The sequence below is a fragment of the Gigantopelta aegis genome, chromosome 4, assembly GCF_016097555.1.
Source record: "Gigantopelta aegis isolate Gae_Host chromosome 4, Gae_host_genome, whole genome shotgun sequence".
In the NCBI taxonomy this organism is placed as follows: Eukaryota; Metazoa; Mollusca; class Gastropoda; order Neomphalida; family Peltospiridae; genus Gigantopelta; species Gigantopelta aegis.
Genome location: NC_054702.1, coordinates 5,057,199 through 5,077,516, shown reverse-complemented (window position 1 = coordinate 5,077,516; position 20,318 = coordinate 5,057,199). Strand labels below are relative to the sequence as shown.

Here is a 20,318-nt window from a genome sequence, read left to right as displayed (position 1 = left end):
ACACTAACTTTATCATAGATGTTCAAACAAGAAATGGTTAATCACTCATTTATCACTAGTAATACACACTAACTTTATCATACATGTTAAAATTTTTTTAATAATAATGCTTAAGCACGTAAATACTATAACAGAACATTTGTACGAATATCGTTTCAGCAGAATGAGTGAGCTCTGAATGTCACAAGAAGCCATTTTGTTGAAACAATAACCGAAAAACAATAACAAAACAAAAATAAACAAAAAACGAAGGCCTTAGAGTGCTTGTTTCCAAAAAGTGGGAAAACATGAATTAGTTTAGGTCGGCTTTTTCGCTTATTGTTACTACCTTCACCCCTGTGCGTCCATGTATGATATATATATATATATATATATATATATATATATATATATATATATATATATATATATATATATGTACTCTGTTGACATACATATTAAATTTGTTTTTATTGAGAAAATATACATTGAACCAAATAATTATTTTCGTCCTGTTTTGCTAGGAAGAGTGGAGTTCCCGGAAACATGTATTTATAGGCCAAAAGAAAAGAACAAATGACAGTAGACGGGAAATAGTTACATATAATATGTGTTCACAACAATCTGTTGGCGTTTATCTCATAATTTATCCTATAACTTACCCATGATATCCATGTCATAAACCCATGTGATAATTTACTTTATTAACCCGGTTAATAATGGTCTTCAAATTTACAAGGTCTCTAGGTAATGTGTTGCTGTGAATGGGTCATTTGCTTACAAGCCAACAAGACCCGTGTACCTGAGTGTAACGTTTTCAAAGATTTGTTTAAAATGCGTGACGTCAAACTAATCTGTGCTAATCGTGATGACGTCATATATACGATGGCGGCGACTTTAGTACTGTAATTTACTGAAAAATTAATTAGAATGTTATTTTAGAAGTGTTATAGGATAAATAAAATTCGCTACTCGTGTTTTTTAATATGCAAAATATCAACCTCGTCTAGTTAATCGGTATTTGTCTCGGCAGAGCCTCAACAAATACCCATTAACATAGACTCGGTTGATATTTTCCATATTAAAAAATACTCGTGACGAATCCTCTATATTCAAGTTTCCGTAATTATTAAGAACTAACGATCTGTACAGATCTTGTCTTACCTGTGTATATCCAAATGACAAGAAATCCAAGCACATACATCATGCACACCCGAAGTAAAGACGTCGATATTCCGGAAAACAAAACTTGAAATAGCTTTAATATCCTGCCTTGTTCCAAATGTGGTAATCCGTCATTCTTTTAACTGTAATTCAGCTGTTTAATCAACAATGTTGTACTGTATGATGTTGTTTTTTAACTTCAGATGTTTGTAAATCTGATTTTTATTCAGTAATCCAAAATATAAACGCGTCTAAGTACAGTAGAATATTTCATTCAGGAAAAGTATGCATCTTCACAGAAGGAGTCTCTTAACTAAATATGTGTCATTCATTGTATGGGTATGTACCAACGAAGGGGTGTGTTATTCATACGTTTATTTCTTATTTTTAGTCGCCCCCCCCCCCCCCCCCCCCCCTAGTGCAACAGGTTTCCTCAGAATACAACGTCACACTACTTCTCATTGAATAAAGAGTAGGCTAGCCTCGGTCACGGATGACATATTGGGAAATGATCAGTCACTTCGCAGGTGAAGCAAAAAATGAGTGAATCCATTTACCGCCATGAACGTCAATGCATTCAAATATCTCCAACATGGTCTTGTTTGAAAGTATGATTTAAACAGTAATCAGTTGTCATTACCAGATGATACATACTGAAATCTATCTGACGTAGGCCTATGTCTTGTTTTAGTAACTTCTTATAGAGCCTGGCACTTCAAGGTGTACGTTTTGTGTTTTAGAAGCTCTACTTAGAGGCTGGACTATCAATGTGTACATCTTGTGTTGATTTAAGACCTGATACAGGCTGGACTATTAGTGGTGCGCATCTTGCTTTTATTCACATTGATTTTTTTATGTACGTCTTGTTTTCTTTTTAACACCTAATACAGGTGTGTTGTATTCAGCATCTCTGACGGTAGCTCCTGAACGACAGACTACTCGGGCTAGGGCAAACACTGCTGCCAGACAGGCTACTTTTTAAACAAACATAGCAAGGGATATTTATATGCACTCTCTCATAAATAGGACAGTACATACCACAGTGTTTGACCTATCAGTCGTGGGGCGCTGTCTGGGGTGGTAAACAATAACATGAAAACACCAAGGCTAACTGATTTGCGTCAACCAATCACACATGAAGCGAGCACTCTACTACTGGACTATATCCCACTCTGTTGCGGGTGCGTGCTATAAACATTTATTATGAATAACATTGTGTAGGCGCCGGGGAAGAAGTATGGTTTGGAATGAGACATATTTCTACATAGTCTTATCAAATGTGTATTTAAATGGACGACAATAAGTATACTGACACTAGGTTTATTTTTCTCACAAGGCAAACATAATTATTATACACATTTAACACAAATGAAGAGAATGTAACTGAACATTTTCTCTTTTGCCTACAAATCCTCACAACATATTATATATATTAATCTGCTCCAGAATAAACATTTTAAATATGCACCTAAAACAAAGAGTACTGCAGCTACATACATGACAAACAAGTTGACATATGACACCGTGATAACCCACTACATGAATGTAACTACCAGATAAATACAGTGAAACACCTGTAAATCGCACACCCTTAGAACCAATAAAAATGTCATGTATTAAGAGACATCCGGTTTGGAGAGGTCAAGTTCTGTACTGGTTTTTTAAAAAGGACTGTAAAAAAATGTCCGGTCTTGAGAAAATTCCGGTTTGCAGAGGGTCCGGTCTTGAGAGGTTTCACTGTGTAATTATGTTAATGGCAGCAAAGCTTTATGAACTGTGATACGTAGTATATTTTGAAATCCTGTAGAATAATCAAGTTATATGAATTTAAAATGTTCTAGTCATTCCAAGCGTACTTTTTAATTACAGATTGTCAGGATAGTATTTACAAACACAGGTGAGATCTGCTTTTCAAATATCAATACAATGACAGGTAAATACAAATATAAATATCTATATATAAGTTATAGGAAAACCTGCATATACATGTAGAAAAATACGGACGCCTTAACCCGAGAATGGCTTTGGTTAATTGGTCGATACAACAATTGCTATTACCTGTATATCAGAAATTTCTGTGGTAACGGTGGGTTTTTTGTGTAATAAAAACAAAGTTTGTATTGAAGGGAGTCGATCCAATAACATTCATTCTAATACAAATCATTTCGCAGTGTGTGACGTCAACATCGCGATCATTAAGAATTGACATCATTAAAACAGACCACTAACCTCTGCCGTAGACAAGCAGCATTGGCGGATCCAGGGAAGGGTCATATGTGTCCCGTGCCCCCACCCCACCGTTTCACAGTGCCGTTTCGGGTTGTATTTTTTAATTCATCATCCACGATATACAACACTAACTGTCCTCAAAATGCGTCTCTGGACTTTTTTATTTTAAACGTCCTGGAAGCACCTCCACCACTCCACCCCACTCACACCCCCAACGTCATTTGGGAGCTAACCTCATTGGCCATCAATAAACTTAAATTGCTCTATTTAGTATTGTGTGCCCCCCCCCCCCCCCCCCCACACACACATTTTTTAAAGTCCTGGATCCGCCCCGACATATTGAGCTGCATGTGTATGACCACATGTCTATGACACACAGCCTGGAATGCAGCTCGTTCTGAACATGACGCCTTTGTGCGAAAGCGAAACTGGAATAATGATACAACATCTCCCAAGCTGTGCACCGCTCTGTGTGACAAGAAATAAATGTCAATTAATGTGTAGTCCAACGTAGTCCCGAGACATTCTTTATTGCAATATATGTATAACTATGTGAAGAAAAAGGAAAATAAAAATAAAAATAAAACGAGTACAGTTATGATTACACTAAGTTGCTTGTAATCATAAACCCATGGGTGTCGGGAGAATGATGACAGCAGCTGGGACTGAGGTCCAGATATATTACTTTGTCGTTCTATTTCAAAGTTATGGAGACCAGTATCCCTCCCCCACACCCAATGGTCCTTACATAAAAGCTACATTTCGCAACAGAACGCTTACGATAGGCTGATCTTGTACCAGCGACCAGACCCATATATATTTCCAGGGTGCTTATTCCTTCTTACGAATATTTATTAGCATGCACCTCTTGCGACACGCTGAATGTATACACGTTATGTATTGCGATGTACGATGTACCAAAACATATGTTATTGAAACTGGTGATAACGAGGATTACGTATTAATTAACATCTGAACGAAATGCTCTGGTATATTACTAGACAATGCATACAAATTACGATTGCAATTATTTTCTTCAAGTGAATTTGATTAAAAACGGGTCAGTGTGCCGTTTTTATTAATATAATTGTTTCCTCCTAAAATATATTTGGTATGCATCTAAAATGTACTACAAATCTCCATTCCCCCCCCCCCCCCCCCCCCCACTCTCCAGTTAGTCATATTTCATACCTCCTTCAGATAGTATTTCCAGTGAGTTATAAATTCCTAAACAAAAGAGCATTTGTAACCTATTTTCGTCTGTTATAATGAATGTTGTGACATACACGGTAATGTAAACATATTTTGCCAGTTTAGACAAAAACAAAATACTTATAACAATATTACAGGGCGTCTTGTCTACTCTTGTGCCACGAAATTTCATAATCGTTTTGTAGTCAGTTTAATCACGATTATCACAGCTGATACACGTTCAAATTTGTGATATCACATACAAAAATGATAATCATATTCGTAATCGTCAGGTTTTAAAGGTCTCCGTTTCAAAGACGTTAATGTTGCATGATCTTGAAATAATCTAAATCTCCACTGGAGTTCTCTAGAAGTTCCTTGTGCTTTTTCTTTTGTTGTTGTTGTTTTAGCTCTTGTCCTGCAATATAACAAAACAACGATGACAAGTATTGTTTGTAATATGTTATGAAATACACATAATATTATTAGAAATATCTTATAAAACATTGATGTTGTAAGCAGCAGACGGATAGGGGCACTGGCCTCCAACGTTAAGATTACACATATAGGGCTCCGTGTTAGAAATACCTTATAGAACATTAACGTTGAAAGCAGGACAGGAGCAGGGGGCACTGGCCTCCAACGTGAAGATTACACATATAGGGCCCCGTGTTAGAAATGCCTTATAGAACATTAACGTTGAAAGCAGGACAGGAGCAGGGGGCACTGGCCTCCAACGTTAAGATTACACATATAGGGCCCCGTGTTAGAAATACCTTATAGAACATTAACGTTGAAAGCAGGACAGGAGCAGGGGGCACTGGCCTCCAACGTGAAGATTACACATATAGGGCCCCGTGTTAGAAATATCTTATAGAATATTAACGTTGAAAGCAGGACAGGAGCAGGGGGCACTGGCCTCCAACGTTAAGATTACACATATAGGGCCCCGTGTTAGAAATGCCTTATAGAACATTAACGTTGAAAGCAGGACAGGAGCAGCGGGCACTGGCCTCCAACGTGAGGATTACACATATAGGGCCCCATGTTAGAAATGCCTTATAAAACATTAACGTTGAAAGCATGACAGGAGCAGGGGGCACTGGCCTCCAACGTGAGGATTACACATATAAGGCTGCCTGTCCGAAAGCAATTACAAGCATATGTGAAGGGGAATTGGGATGGGGCTGTTAAATGCGTTGAAAGCAATTCGGACGGAAAACAGGAGACATTTAGACAAAGTGGCTGGCGTCCAACGTGTACATGATTACACATCATAGGGCCCCGTGTTAGAATACTATCTATATCTCATAGAAACATTCGTAGTGACGATTGAAATGAATATATACTCTTCAAAAAAAGAAACGCAAAAGGGTACAAATGGCCTCCAATTTTATGTTTCCTACCGGATTACACATATAGGTCCCCCAAACACATTCCCACGTGTTCGAAAAACCAGCTATGTACAAACATTCCAAAATGTGAACGTTGAAAAACGGACAGGTGCAAACCATGTCAGCAGGCACGGCACTGGCCTCCACGTGCAGAACACCGACAGTATAAAAGTGCAGGGTGTAGCTTGCCCCGCCTCTGTATAGAAGTTGACAATCCAGGATAGAACATCTCAGTGAAAGCAGCACAATGCCATCGGCCGACTAAACGCAGGCGAATCCAGCAGGGGGCCACTGGCCCCAAGCTCCAACATGTGGATTACACATATGGATCAACACCGTGACCTCCCTAGATCCGGTCGACCATACCTTATAGGACCGCTACAACGGGTTGAACGATGCAGGACACCTCCACAGCCGCAGCAATACCAGGTTTGTGCACTACGGAACCTCCAACGTGCCAGACGATTACATCTTAACACATAACACCGTCTGCCTGGTCCAGATTCATCGAAATGCAATTATAACAGGTGCATACGTGATTTCTGGGACGTCATTGGAAGATGTGCGGGCGTGTTGAATGCTGCCCCAGTATTGAAACAGATTCGGCGGGGGTATTCGAATTCGGACGAGAACTGATAGAGTCCATTTAGGGCAAAGTGAGCTGGCGTAAAAGATCCTATCATCGTGTACATGTGGCCATTTCCTGACAACGCATTCTACAGTTTCTACTCACAATTTCCTACAGAACAACAACATATGTCCTTCCTTGGCCATCGACATCACCGGATTTGAACATTCTATGTAGTTGATTCCGACAGCGAAACCTGCCCCAGCTTATTGGTAGTAATGCAGCCTTGCAGGCCGAGTGGGCCAATACAAATTCCGTACATTTTCTTTTGGGCAGGCGGTGCCAGTTCAACACACGCGGAGCGAACCTTACTCTCTTTACCCTACTATCCTTACTACAATGGACTAGAGTGAATTGTGAACAAAAGGTGGAATCCGGACTACACAATAATTACACAATTTGAAATATTACTGTCCGAACACATTTGAGTATATTACTGTCCGACACCTCTGTGGAATATTACGTGACCATTACAGACACGTACTATTTAAGCATAGCTCTCATTCGGAAAATATACATCTAATTGTTTACTAAATTCGATGCCCTGTGTTATTTGTGCATATGAAACTTAAAACACGAAACGTATGCTATGTGAAGAATGGATGAATCAATTAATGGCGTATTTATGTATACATCCCTATAAAATTTAAAGTCACACTACTCACGATCATAGCATGTTTCATCTATTATGATGTCTGCCTAATCACGTTCACAATAATTATATTAATATGACCAAAATTGACAGGTGATCATTTGAAACAACTTACGTGCACAGTAGAAAATTATTCCAATCACAATGGCGATAAATACAATGGCTGCGATGATTCCGCCAATCAGACCAGCTGTAACATAATGAGATCAGGCAATCATTTAATATAACAGCTAATACACATAGTAATATTGATGATGTTAAAAATACAAACATAAACTATAATAATAATAATAATAATAATAACAGTAATAGTAATAATCTGAATGGAAAAACACAAAAAAAGCATAAAAAACAATTAACGTTCAATATATTTATTTTATCATTTGTGCTAAAGGAGGGACGTAGCCCAGTGGTAGAGCGCTTGCTTGGTGTGTTTTTGGTTTAGGATTGATCCCCATTGGTCTATTTCGTGTTACAACTGGTATATCAACAGCTACCCTGTCTATGGGATGACGCATACAAAAGATCCCTTGCTATTAATGGAAAAATGTAGCGTGTTTCCTCTCTAAGACTACATGTCACAATTACCAAAATGTTTGACATCCTATAGCCGATGATTAATATATCAATGTGCTCTAGTGGTGCCGTTAAACTAAACAAACTTTATCTGTGGTAACATAAGACCTATGCTGTGACCTATACTAGGAGTAGAATATTTACAAATAAACAGCTGTATGTCTCACCTAATCCCTGCGTAAGTGCAGAAGGTTCGCCACCTTGCAAGGGTAGAGCTGTGGAAATAAATGAGATAATAATCAGCACAATATTGATAACATGTACGTGTGGGAACAGTAGGAGTAGCACTAGCAGTATCATTAGTAGTAGTAGTAGTAGTAGCAGTAGCAGTAGCAGTAGCAGTAGTAGTAGCAGCAGAAGTAGCAGCAGAAGTAGCAGTAGCAGTAGAAGTACCAGTACCAGTAGAAGTACCAGTAGAAGTAGCAGTAGCAGTAGAAATATCAGTAGAAGTAGCAGTCGAAGTAGAAGTAGTAATAGTAGTAGCAGTAGCAGTAGCAGTCGAAGTAGAAGTAATAATAGTAGTAGTAGCAGCATCAGCAGTAGTAGTAGTAGTAGTAGAAGCAGCAGTAGTAGTAGTAGTAGTAGTATTAGTAGTAGTAGTAGTAGTAGTAGTAGTAGTAGTAGTAGTAAGTATTAATAGTAGTAATAGTAGTAGCAATAGCAACAGTAGTAGAAGCAGTAGTAGTAGAAGCAGTAGTTGTATTAGTAGTTGTAGTTGTAATAGTAGTAGAAGCAGTAATAGCAGTAGCAGTAGTAGTAGAAGCAGTAGTAGTAGTAGTAGACGCAGTAGTAGTAGTAGTAGTAGACGCAGCAGTAGTAGTAATAGAAGTAGTAGTAGTAGTAGTAGTAGTAGTAGTAGTAGTAGCAGTAAAAATATTTGTTTTTGTTTTTGTTTTTGTCTATGTACATGTTCTGGTATGTTATACAGTTTTGAAACAAAATCATGAACGATAAATCAATACAAGACCCACAAAAGACCCCGCATACTACACTCGAAGATAAACAGGTAGTACGAAAAATAGGAAGCTAGCAAAAAGCCATAATACATAAACTGGTGATAGAGCAATAACGTGACTGTTACCTGTACAGGTAACTCCAGACCCGGTGAAGCCTGCACGGCAACTACAGTTGTAGGAACCAGCAGTGTTGAGACAGACAGCGTCACGGTGACAGTTGTCAGTCACAGCCAAACACTCGTCAAGATCTGCGTGCAAATGTTCACATCACTAACCACGTGACACAATGTCACCGTTACGTCATCTAGTAACACAAAGTCATAGTCTATGTCATTTCAGGTAACCTGTCAGTCTGTGCCATCAGTTAATACAATGTCATAGTTCGCAATGTTATCATGTTATATAATGTCAGTCTATGTCATTATCATATTACGCAATATCATAGTTTAAATCATTATCACTATCCATCTACGTCAATGTCATGTCACACAATGTCATAGTTTACGGCATTATGATGCTACATATTAGTCTACGTCATTATCAAGTTATACAATGTCACAGTTTACGTCGTTATTGTGCATGACAAGCGTTTGTGAAAAATATAGTCATATATAAGTGATGTCACTACGACATGTAGTATGTGACAAGCATTTACGTGCGACAAGCATTTACGTGTGACAAGCACTTACATGTGACAAGCACAGCTATATAACAAACACTAATGAGAAACAATTACTTGTTTACATCGAGACAATTATAATTAATTTCAAATATAACTTAAAACATAATTAACTTCAAATAATAGAAATGTTCTCAAATACCACACCCATATTGTATAATACAATCAAGAAATATTGTGGCAGGATGTTGGTCATTGGCTGACTGATAACTCGGCCAAGCTGTAACATCTCATATAATTAGTCACTTTATTTTCAACTGGCAACCAGTGTGCCATGCAACTGATTGATTAAAGGAATTGTCTTGAGTTATCTTCTATTTTAAGACGTTTTAGACTGTTATTTATGACTACAATTACATATTAATCTGAACGACAAAACCGTTGTCTGTGATGCAGGCCGTATCACCTCACAATGTAGAGTCGAACGGGATTGCCACTCCCAGACTAGTTTACCAATGCGTTTTCCTGTTTGGAATATCAGTATCTGTATTAACAATGTATTTGTTCTCGTCTTTCAAATCGCAAATATGTTTGTACCTTCGATCGAAAGAATATATATATATATATATATATATATATATATATATATATATATATATATATATATATATATACATAGCGAAACAAAAACGACAGGTACAAACATAAATACACGACCACTGTGCCACGAATACATTGTATATACATATACTGGTATTATAAAGAAGACATGTATTTAAAATGTCATTTTAGTTGAAAAAATAACTACGTTACTTGAAAACATATTACTATAGCAGGAAAGTCAGACAGTTCTTTAAACACTGTATCATATGATTTTATTTCTGTGGGGAAAGGTATACAAAATAGCTTTTGATGGAACAGTGAGGTTGGTTTGTCACTATATAGGCTAAGTGTTGAAACAGTCATGCCACAATAAACCGAATCAATCACCTCTGCATTCAGACCCCGACCAGTTGTAGCCGGTGTTACAGCTGCAGTTGAAGGAACCAATCGTGTTAATACACGTGGAAGACGCAGGGCATCTTGAAATAGCGACATCGCATTCGTCAATATCTGAAACAAAGTGCAAGGGCTGTACATGAAACTGAAAAATCAAATGTTCCATTATAAGGTATCATAACATGGTCTTGCATTGTGTAAACCATGACATTAACACGTGTATATTAACTGTATTATAATATTTAAACACGTATACATCATATGTGAATGTTCGTTTATTACACTGTTGAAACATTATAAGAAACAAAGGCACCCCAACCATGGAATTGCCAAATGATCTGTGGATAATAATTTTACTGACAGTAAAGTCAACTTGTGAGTAAAAATTAATCCAACTATACACTTTATATCACAGAAACAATCACTGAAACAATTTGTGATAAAGAACATGGATATGGATGCGTATGGATGTGGGCAGAATATCCTTTTTATCACTAGATATCATCACAGGACTATCCATTCTTTTGAAGTTGTCTGGTCCAAGGAGGTTCACAGTGTTGAAATGATTAAATGGCAGAATATAAGGCTACAATTTCAGCAATACACTGACCTCTACAAAACGTTCCGTTGCCCTGAAATCCAAGATTACAGATGCAGCTGTGAGTTCCCAGTCTATTAACGCACGATGACTTCACGTGGCACCCGTGAGTCCCAACATTGCATTCATTAATATCTGAAATAAAGAGACAAATTTTCATAAGCAACGACACAGAAAATATATTTACCTTTCAGAGTCCATGATTTTGTTGTGTGCAGGTTCAACCAAGAGAAACACAAATAATCAGCTTTAAGACCACCAGCTGCTTACAAAATAAAAGTGATCAATGTGCAGAAAGCACCACACTATGGTGACATAAAAATTTACAGTATGATTAGAGAAACGTCTAGTATGACAACACAAAGAAATCAGAGAAGCTAAAAGGTGCTCCGAGGAGAGTGGGACAAACATGTATGGTTAACAATCAGACACACAACACTTAACTAGTGTTCTACATGACATATGTTAACCATGTACCCCTCTGTGTATGATTTACACATTGTGAGCTATAGCATATACTAAAATCACGTACAACATATCCTGTGTATTACAAAAGATGAATCATGAGTCCCCATGTTAGTAGAGATTGAATGAATGAATGTATATCAACACCCCAGCACGACAAATACATCGGCTGTTGGGTGTCAAACTACGGTAAATTCAAAATTGAAATGATGAACCACATCAATATAAAAATGTGTCAGTAGTGAAGTATGATAACACACGGTCTGCTATCTCATGAACTACTAACCAACCATTAATCACGTAATTTGCAAAATGGACAGCGTGCATTAACCCTAATATGGTATTTAATATGAGATACAAGCTAACGAAACTTAAACTGACATAACAGAGGTTTGTGCAGCAAAATTGTGCTGGGGGTTAGAATGAAGTGAGTGGTGTGTTTTTGGGGGGTGGGGTCATGCTCAACATAAAAATACATCAAAAACAAAAGCAAATGTGCTACTCAACCACCCCATTGCAAATGCGCCTGTGTAACACTAAATAATGCCATTAACACAATGGACATTACATATGTAAACACCTCGCCAAGTTGTACATACACATAACTACTATACCTCTACAGGTGAATCCATCTCCTGAAAATCCCTTCTTGCACTGGCATTTGTAGGATGTGCCCGACTCGATACACAGAGCCCACCTGCTGCATCTGTGAACTCCAGGCTTGCATACGTTGACATCTGAAATTAACGGTATGCCACTAAATATAGTGCTTCCTTATTAAGTCATGCATTACAGTAGTATATAACAGAGGAAACCAACACTTAATTTTACTTACTACTACTACTGCTACTACTACTACTACTACTACTACTACTACTACTACTACTACTACTACTACTACTACTACTACTACTACTACTACTACTAAAACTAATACTAATACTCCAAAGGTGCTGATGCTACTGCAACTACTACTACTACTACTATTACTACTACTACTACTACTCCAAAAGTGCTACTACTACTACAACAACAACAACTACTACTACTACAACTATAACTACTATTACTACTACTACTATTACTACTACTATTACTGTTGTTACTACCACAACAACTACTATTACTACTACACTATTACTACTACTACTACTACTACTACTATTACTATTACTACTACCACTACTACTACTGTTACTACTCCTATGTATAATGATAAATGATAAAATTAATATGGTAGATATACTGTCAAAATGGCCCAAAACTGTCCTCATGACTTTAATAATTTTAAAAAGTGAAAAAACGAATGTGATTCCAGCTGACTAATTTGAAATAAATTAAATAAAAGAAATTAAACACTAGTATTTGCATATCTCTTATTGTTCAGTATATTCCTATACCGTGGGTATACTTCGCCCCTTCACCTGCAAACGTATCTATACAATAACTAGTTTAACTCTGGGTATACCTGGCCCATTCACCTGCAAACGTATCTATACAATAACTAGTTTAACTCTGGGTATACTTGGCCCATTCACCTGCAAACGTATCTATACAATAACTAGTTTAACTCTGGGTATACTTGGCCCATTCACCTCCAAACGTATCCATACAATAACTAGTTTAACTCTGGGTATACGTGGCCCCTTCACCTGCAAACGTATCTATACAATAACTAGTTTAACTCTGGGTATACGTGGCCCCTTCACCTGCAAACGTATCTATACAATAACTAGTTTAACTCTGGGTATACTTGGCCCATTCACCTCCAAACGTATCCATACAATAACTAGTTTAACTCTGGGTATACTTGGCCCATTCACCTGCAAACGTATCTATACAATAACTAGTTTAACTCTGGGTATACTTGGCCCATTCACCTGCAAACGTATCTATACAATAACTAGTTTAACTCTGGGTATACTTGGCCCCTTCACCTCCAAACGTATCCATACAATAACTAGTTTAACTCTGGGTATACTTGGCCCCTTCACCTGCAAACGTATCTATACAATAACTAGTTTAACTCTGGGTATACGTGGCCCCTTCACCTGCAAACGTATCTATACAATAACTAGTTTAACTCTGGGTATACGTGGCCCCTTCACCTGCAAACGTATCTATACAATAACTAGTTTAACTCTGGGTATACTTGGCCCCTTCACCTCCAAACGTATCTATACAATAACTAGTTTAACTCTGGGTATACTTGGCCCCTTCACCTGCAAACGTATCTATACAATAACTATTTTAACACTACCTTTGCAACCAGTTCGACCTGGTGTTGATCCGTCTGGACAGACACACCTGTACGATCCCCCGGTATTAACACACTGCGATCTCGGAGGACAGTTCGCCGTCCCATCGTGACACTCGTTGATATCTGTTGATTAGTTTAAACAGTACGATGATCACATAGCTGGCAAGAGTCAGTGCATCTCTCAATACATCTTTGTAGTAGAAGTAAATACCTATAGAAAAGCATGGCTAATTGGGTTTGTTTTTAGTATTACTTCTTTGAAACAACTATTTGTGTCATTTGTATTACAATTGTCAACATTTAACTTATATTGGTAAACACTTCCATTCATTATATTCAATTTGTTTTGAATATTTGACATTCATTGCTTTTTTTCTGCATGTCAAGGCAATAGCAAAATTCGCTAGCACTGAAAAAACAGTTCTAAGATATGAAATACCTTGACAGGTGCGACCATCTCCAGTGAAGCCAGCCTCGCAGGTGCACGTGTACGACCCTCCAGTGTTTGCACAGCCAGCGTTATCATCACATACCCGTGATCCTGCGGAACACTCGTTTACATCTGAAAAGTGTAGCATAATGCATAATAAAACAAAGACGCCTTGCCCATGGAAATTTGCACCTCCACCCAATAAGAAACCCCAACAAAACAAAAATAAATAAATAAATAAATAAAAGATAACAAAATTCCCCCTTAAGAAAACAAAAACAACAACAAACAAACACAAAACTCATGAAAACAAACTAAAGAAAAATTAGTTGATGATTAATATTATTTTAACTAGATATGTTTACATTAATTCAATCGCCACATTTACTGTAGTTATATGTATTGCACACGTGATATGTCTGAAATGTAGAAAAGTACATACTAACAGGTTACTTGACAATTGAATAACATAAACAATAAACATTACCCTTTGCAAAACCACTAAACAAAGAGGTACTGCAATAAGGCAGTTTATTAATGATCTGAATCAAAGTTTGTTGAACACATGGATAAGAAAACAAATAGTTTGTTCCTGCTACTTGAGGCACTGGGCCGAATTTACAAAGACTGGTTTTCTTAAACGCATGATGCGCGGTCAGTCTGGGATCGATCCCCATCGGTGGACCCATTGGGCGATTTCTCGTTCCAGCCAGTGCTCCACAACTGGTATAACAAAGGCCGTGGTATGTACTATACTGTCTGTGGGATCTGGCATATAAAAGATCCCTTGCTGCTAATCGAAAAGAGTTGCCTATGACGTGGCGACAGCGGGTTTCCTCTCTCAATACCTGTGTGGTCCTTAACCATATGTCCGACGCCATATAACCGTAAATAAAATGTGTTGAGTGCGTCAATAAATAAAACATTTCCTTCCTTCCTTCTTCTAGATATAGACGCATAGGCAGATAGGCAAGCACATAGAATGACAGAGATATGTGAGTAATGGTGTATATAATATGACTGAAAATTAAAATTGATGTGTTTTGCGAAATGCCTCTGAATATTCCAAATTAATTAGTATATTTTCTGCCAATCAATCACGGCTGCTGAAAAAAGAGGAACACGTTTTACTATGCTTACATCTATGCACTGCTTCTTACCTGTACAGTTGAGCCCATCGCCAGTGAATCCTAATTTGCACCGACAGTCAAAAGATCCGATGTTGTTGATACAGTCAGCATTAGCATGGCAGGTGTGTGTTCCTGTGTAACACTCAATAACATCTGCAAATGTAAATTACCGTAATTAGCATATGTTAAGAACAATAGTCGATAAACATAGTCCGTGTTATTTTGTTTTATAAAAAACGTGTTTCTTACCTGCACAGTTGAACTAATTAGTATATTTTCCGCCAATCAATCACGGCTGCTGAAAAAAGAGGAACACATTTTACTATGCTTACATCTATGCACTGCTTCTTACCTGTACAGTTGAGCCCATCGCCAGAGTATCCTGATTTGCACCTACAGTCGTACGATCCGATGGTGTTGTTGCAGTCAGCATTGGAATGACATCTGTGTGTTCCAGTGTTACATTCGTCCAGGTCTACAAATAAAATTACCGTAAATATACAACAAAAACAACAACAACAATACTAATGTAGTAAAAACATCGTGTGAAGACTCTTATATCATGCGCTGACGAAAAATACTCAGATCAGTTTCTTAATCTCAGGCATATATAATAAGACTGTCCGACAGTAAATCAAAAGTTAACATTGTAAAATGAAATCTCAAACAGATGGTTTGAAACAGGTATTATGTGGTATTCAGTGCAACTATCCTTATCGTTAACCAGTTGTATACCATGTCATTTTAATGTATATTCATGGTCATGTTAATTTGATTAAACAAGGTACAAACACCTATCCCGACACACTAGCAAGCTGCTTTAGATACTAGACTGGTATTATTAAGTATACGATTTTGATATCGAAATACTGTTTTTGTCATTCAGATTTAGTGCATGTACAACCTTGATAGTTGGGGCAAGACGATTACACACACGTTCCATGAACTGCTTTTGTTTAACTGTATATAATATGACCCAAATAATTGGACAACTTGTACAACAGCAAAATATATAAATAATTCACTCAAATTCACATATTATATAATGGGAAGAATACTTTAACTACATTACACCTTGACAATTGGACCCAACGTCAGTATATCCAGTTCGACATCTGCAAACGTACGATCCAGGCATATTGATGCATTCTGACTCGTTGGAACAAATGCTAACAGCGGCCGAACATTCATCAATATCTAAAAGTACATCATGGAATAGAGTGGAAAATATATAAATATGCAGTGTCATTAAAACCCAAAACACATAAAACATATAGGTATAGTATGTTCTGTTAATATATATTTGTATATGTTGTGTACAAGTTGTGAAGTTACAATGTGTACTGAAAAGATGTTGTTATAACTTGTATGAAGTGTTTGTACTAGTTATAACGTGTGTCGTGTTGCGGGCATGGACAAACTCGTGTCGAGGTTACTTGATGATAATATTATCTACGATATGTGGTTCATGTTGCGAGTATGAACAGGCCTGTGAACACGTTACCTGATGATATTATCTACTATGTGTGATTCAGTTTGCTGTATGGACAGGCTTATGAAAACGTTACCTGATGATGTTTTCTACGACGTGTCATTCGTGTTGCGGGTATGGACGGGCTTGTGAAAACGTTACCTGATGATATTATTTACGATGTTGCTATTGGAGACTGGTACCATATTATGAAGGCAGCCCATGGCGAGGCGTGACATGAGTCATGTACACAACATACAAAGAAATCCCTAGGTGCACATTTAGCAAATATCAGCCCAAAAAGTGTGAATGTGTTTATTACACATTGTGAAACTGACATAGAGACAAGTCAGGATATTTTGGACGCATTACCACTGGACAACGCCCCTGTAATTTAACAAAGAGGCTACCAGATGAGAGTTTCCATTTCATAGGCCACGCAGTTGCATATGATTGTGTGGTGCATCACATTTTGGTGAAATGTAATCGACTGCATCATGGTAAAATGTATGTATGGCAGTTGAAATAGAGGGGAAGTATTTTGATAGCAACCAGTCCTTGAAACAAAGGTTTTGACAGACACATGTATTCATTGCATTTGATATAATTAAAGCAACTATTAAACTATTGTATGTGTGCTACATGCAATACAATTTTACCCCTTACCTGTACAGTTGAATCCGTCGCCGGTGAACCCAGAGTTACACTTACACGTGTAAGATCCTTCAGTGTTGGTGCAAGCAGCGTTACCGTGACAGATGTGAGATCCAGCAATGCATTCATTAGCATCTGACAATAAAAGTACTGACCATCATGAATGTGATGTCGCTGTTGTATTTGTGTTTTTGTATTCATATTAAGCCATTAACAGGATATTCAGATAAGGAGTCAACAGCTAGATGGACCTGTGTACAGTTATGGTCAGTCGCTTCTCAGTCAGAGATAACTCTATAGCTAAAATATGTAACGGTTGACTACCAACGGGTGGACAAAGATTCCCATTCTAATATTATAGTCATTTTCATGGTATAATGTTATCAAACAAATGTAATCAAATCTATAAATATGAATGTTAAACAACATTATGAGTGCCTAACCGTGACAAATGTAGCCATTGCCAGTGTACCCGGTTTGACATCTACAGGTGTATGCACCAGGTGTGTTACTGCAGTTCGCGTGTGTGGAACACACAGCGCTGCCCGACTCACATTCGTCAACATCTAAAAAATATGTTATTGGAATAATTGTAACTAAATTGTAAATCACTGTTTAGTGTAAACAAAATGGTGAATAAACAACAGTAATAAAATGTAAAAGGTACAAATCCAACACGAAAGCCACGAAACCTCACAGATACACCAGTCTGTAAGATAAATATAATTCTAATGCAGTACTGTAATATGCACTACTTGGTGTAACATAACTTACATCTACCTCGCAACACTATACATTAGTGTGTAGTACACACACACACACGCACACGCACGCACAAACACATACACCCGCACAGACACATACACACACACACACACACACACATATATATATATATATATATATATATATATATATATATATATATATATATATATATATATATATATATATATATCTGTGTGTGTATGTACATTAGTGTGCGTGCGTGTGTGTGCGTGTGAGTGTGCTGTGTGTGTTGTCTATTGAATACTAAGCAAAAATGTATAGAGCTGTGGGTGTTATGTTTTTAGTGATAATTTGGAGATAAAAACGAAGTCTGTTTCATCTCAACCAACGAAGTCTGTTCCAATAATCCTGTCACGGGAATTTCTAAACGCCGTTACCAGCAACTGCTCCCACCACTTAGTTCCCCGTTGACATACATTTGTTTTCTAAAAGCTGTATTGGAAAAATAAATTAATGCCTATGCATACACATTATATCCGTCGTTATTACCACTTAGTGTTGCAATTTAAATAGAATGTTAGCGTTTGGCAATCATTTTGTTAACATCTACATGGCGATTTCTCTGGTGTTGCTGTTCTAATGAAGACATTTTGTCACAGAAACATCTAATTATTAACAAATGTTAATTAATATGCATTAAATTGGGATAATAATATTAATGTATTATACCTCGGCAAAGAAACCCAGTCCCGTTGTATCCTGCTTTGCACGCACAAGAGTAACTTCCAGGATAGTTGATACAGTCTGCCTCAGGTGGACAAATGTCAGTTCCATCAGAACATTCATCATTGTCTGAAATACGTGAAAACCATTCGTAACATCAAACGGAAATATGATACATTGTTTGTGTACAATGTACTAGTATCTCTATCAGTTGTTTCAGTCGTATCTATATATATAACACTGTGACTTGAACAAAAAGCATCCAAACTAGGAAACCCGTTTTAACTGATGCTAAACAGCACATATTTACGACGTCTTAAATACATAGTTCAAGCATGATAAGTAGAGATAATTATTACCCATATGGTCAAAATATATTGGTTCATATCAAAGTGTTGCACAATACTAGTAGGCCAAGTGGGATGTAAGATAATGTGCACTAACGCCTTCCCGGAACGCCAACCAAACGAGATCAGAGACATCGATTATGGATCATAAATAGCAGGGTTGAAAATTAGCAGTCGCCCGGAACGCCAACCCTTATTGGCTAAGGGCAATTACTAATTTTACAAAGATATTCCGTTGGGCGATCATCGAGTTTAGGGTCTGGCGAGTATGGCACCAGTCGAAAAAGAAACACACTAAAACTGAATCGAATGTGACGAAATATTACAGATCTGGCAGCAGAAGACATAGAACATGTTTTATATTTGTACAGTGCCAAAATAATGAATAAAGATAACATTCATATAAAAACATAATGTATTAAGTTTTAAGCCCATACCATTTCAAATAACATTTTATTGGGAGTAAAAGTCCAGTGTAAATTAAAACAAAAATTATTTACAAATTACCATCAAACTGCATAGGTTAACTCTTTTTTTTCTGATACAGGTTTTAAAGCAATTGATGGAATATCCAAGATAATCCGAATGACAAAACCGTAATACATGACCAGGGCCGTATCTCAGCACAAAGCAGAATCGAAAGAAAGAAAGAAATGTTTTATTTAACGAGGCACTCGACACATTTTATTTACGGTTATATAGCGTCAGACATATGGTTAAGGACAACACAGATTTTGAGAGAAAACCCGTTTTCGCCACTACATGGGCTACTCTTTCTGATTAGCAGCAAGGGATCTTTTATTTGCGCTTCCCACAGGCAGGATAGCTTAAACCATGGCCTTTATTGAACCAGTTATGGATCACTGGTCGGTGCAAGTGGTTTACACCTACCCATTGAGCCTTGCGGAGCACTCACTCAAGGTTTGGAGTCGGTATCTGGATCAAACATCCCATGCCTCGACTGGAACCCGAACCCAGTACCTACCAGCCTGTAGACCGATGGCCTAATCACGACGCCACCGAGGCCGGTAAAGCAGAATCGAATGCGCATTTGGCAAAATAGTGGATGATTCCATGGATCTCTATCTAGTGCCTCGTCTATAGGAGAAAAAGCCACTCTCGGT

The 20,318-nt window shown here is 37.5% G+C and overlaps 2 protein-coding genes across 2 annotated transcripts in view; both read right to left on the bottom strand.

The window, feature by feature from the left end:
- The window catches only part of LOC121372105 (adhesion G protein-coupled receptor E2-like), a 34,055-nt gene extending 32,506 nt beyond the window's left edge, over window positions 1–1,549 (bottom strand). Inside the window, exon 1 of the mRNA XM_041498369.1 lies at window positions 1,144–1,549. Coding sequence (XP_041354303.1) covers window positions 1,144–1,186 — 43 coding nt within the window. The 5' untranslated portion in view covers window positions 1,187–1,549. The remainder of the gene's footprint in view (window positions 1–1,143) is intronic.
- Window positions 1,550–2,449: 900 nt separating this feature from the next.
- Window positions 2,450–20,318, bottom strand: part of LOC121372103 (fibrillin-1-like) — a 20,207-nt gene continuing 2,338 nt past the window's right edge. Inside the window, exons 3-17 of the mRNA XM_041498366.1 lie at window positions 18,854–19,003; window positions 17,839–17,961; window positions 17,408–17,530; window positions 16,345–16,467; window positions 15,623–15,745; window positions 15,301–15,423; window positions 14,150–14,272; window positions 13,711–13,833; window positions 12,065–12,187; window positions 10,998–11,120; window positions 10,379–10,501; window positions 8,895–9,017; window positions 7,981–8,028; window positions 7,353–7,427; window positions 2,450–4,981 (exon numbers count right to left, since the gene is read on the bottom strand). Of these exons, the coding sequence (XP_041354300.1) occupies window positions 4,884–4,981; window positions 7,353–7,427; window positions 7,981–8,028; window positions 8,895–9,017; window positions 10,379–10,501; window positions 10,998–11,120; window positions 12,065–12,187; window positions 13,711–13,833; window positions 14,150–14,272; window positions 15,301–15,423; window positions 15,623–15,745; window positions 16,345–16,467; window positions 17,408–17,530; window positions 17,839–17,961; window positions 18,854–19,003 (1,724 nt within the window). The 3' untranslated portion in view covers window positions 2,450–4,883. The remainder of the gene's footprint in view (window positions 4,982–7,352; window positions 7,428–7,980; window positions 8,029–8,894; window positions 9,018–10,378; window positions 10,502–10,997; window positions 11,121–12,064; window positions 12,188–13,710; window positions 13,834–14,149; window positions 14,273–15,300; window positions 15,424–15,622; window positions 15,746–16,344; window positions 16,468–17,407; window positions 17,531–17,838; window positions 17,962–18,853; window positions 19,004–20,318) is intronic.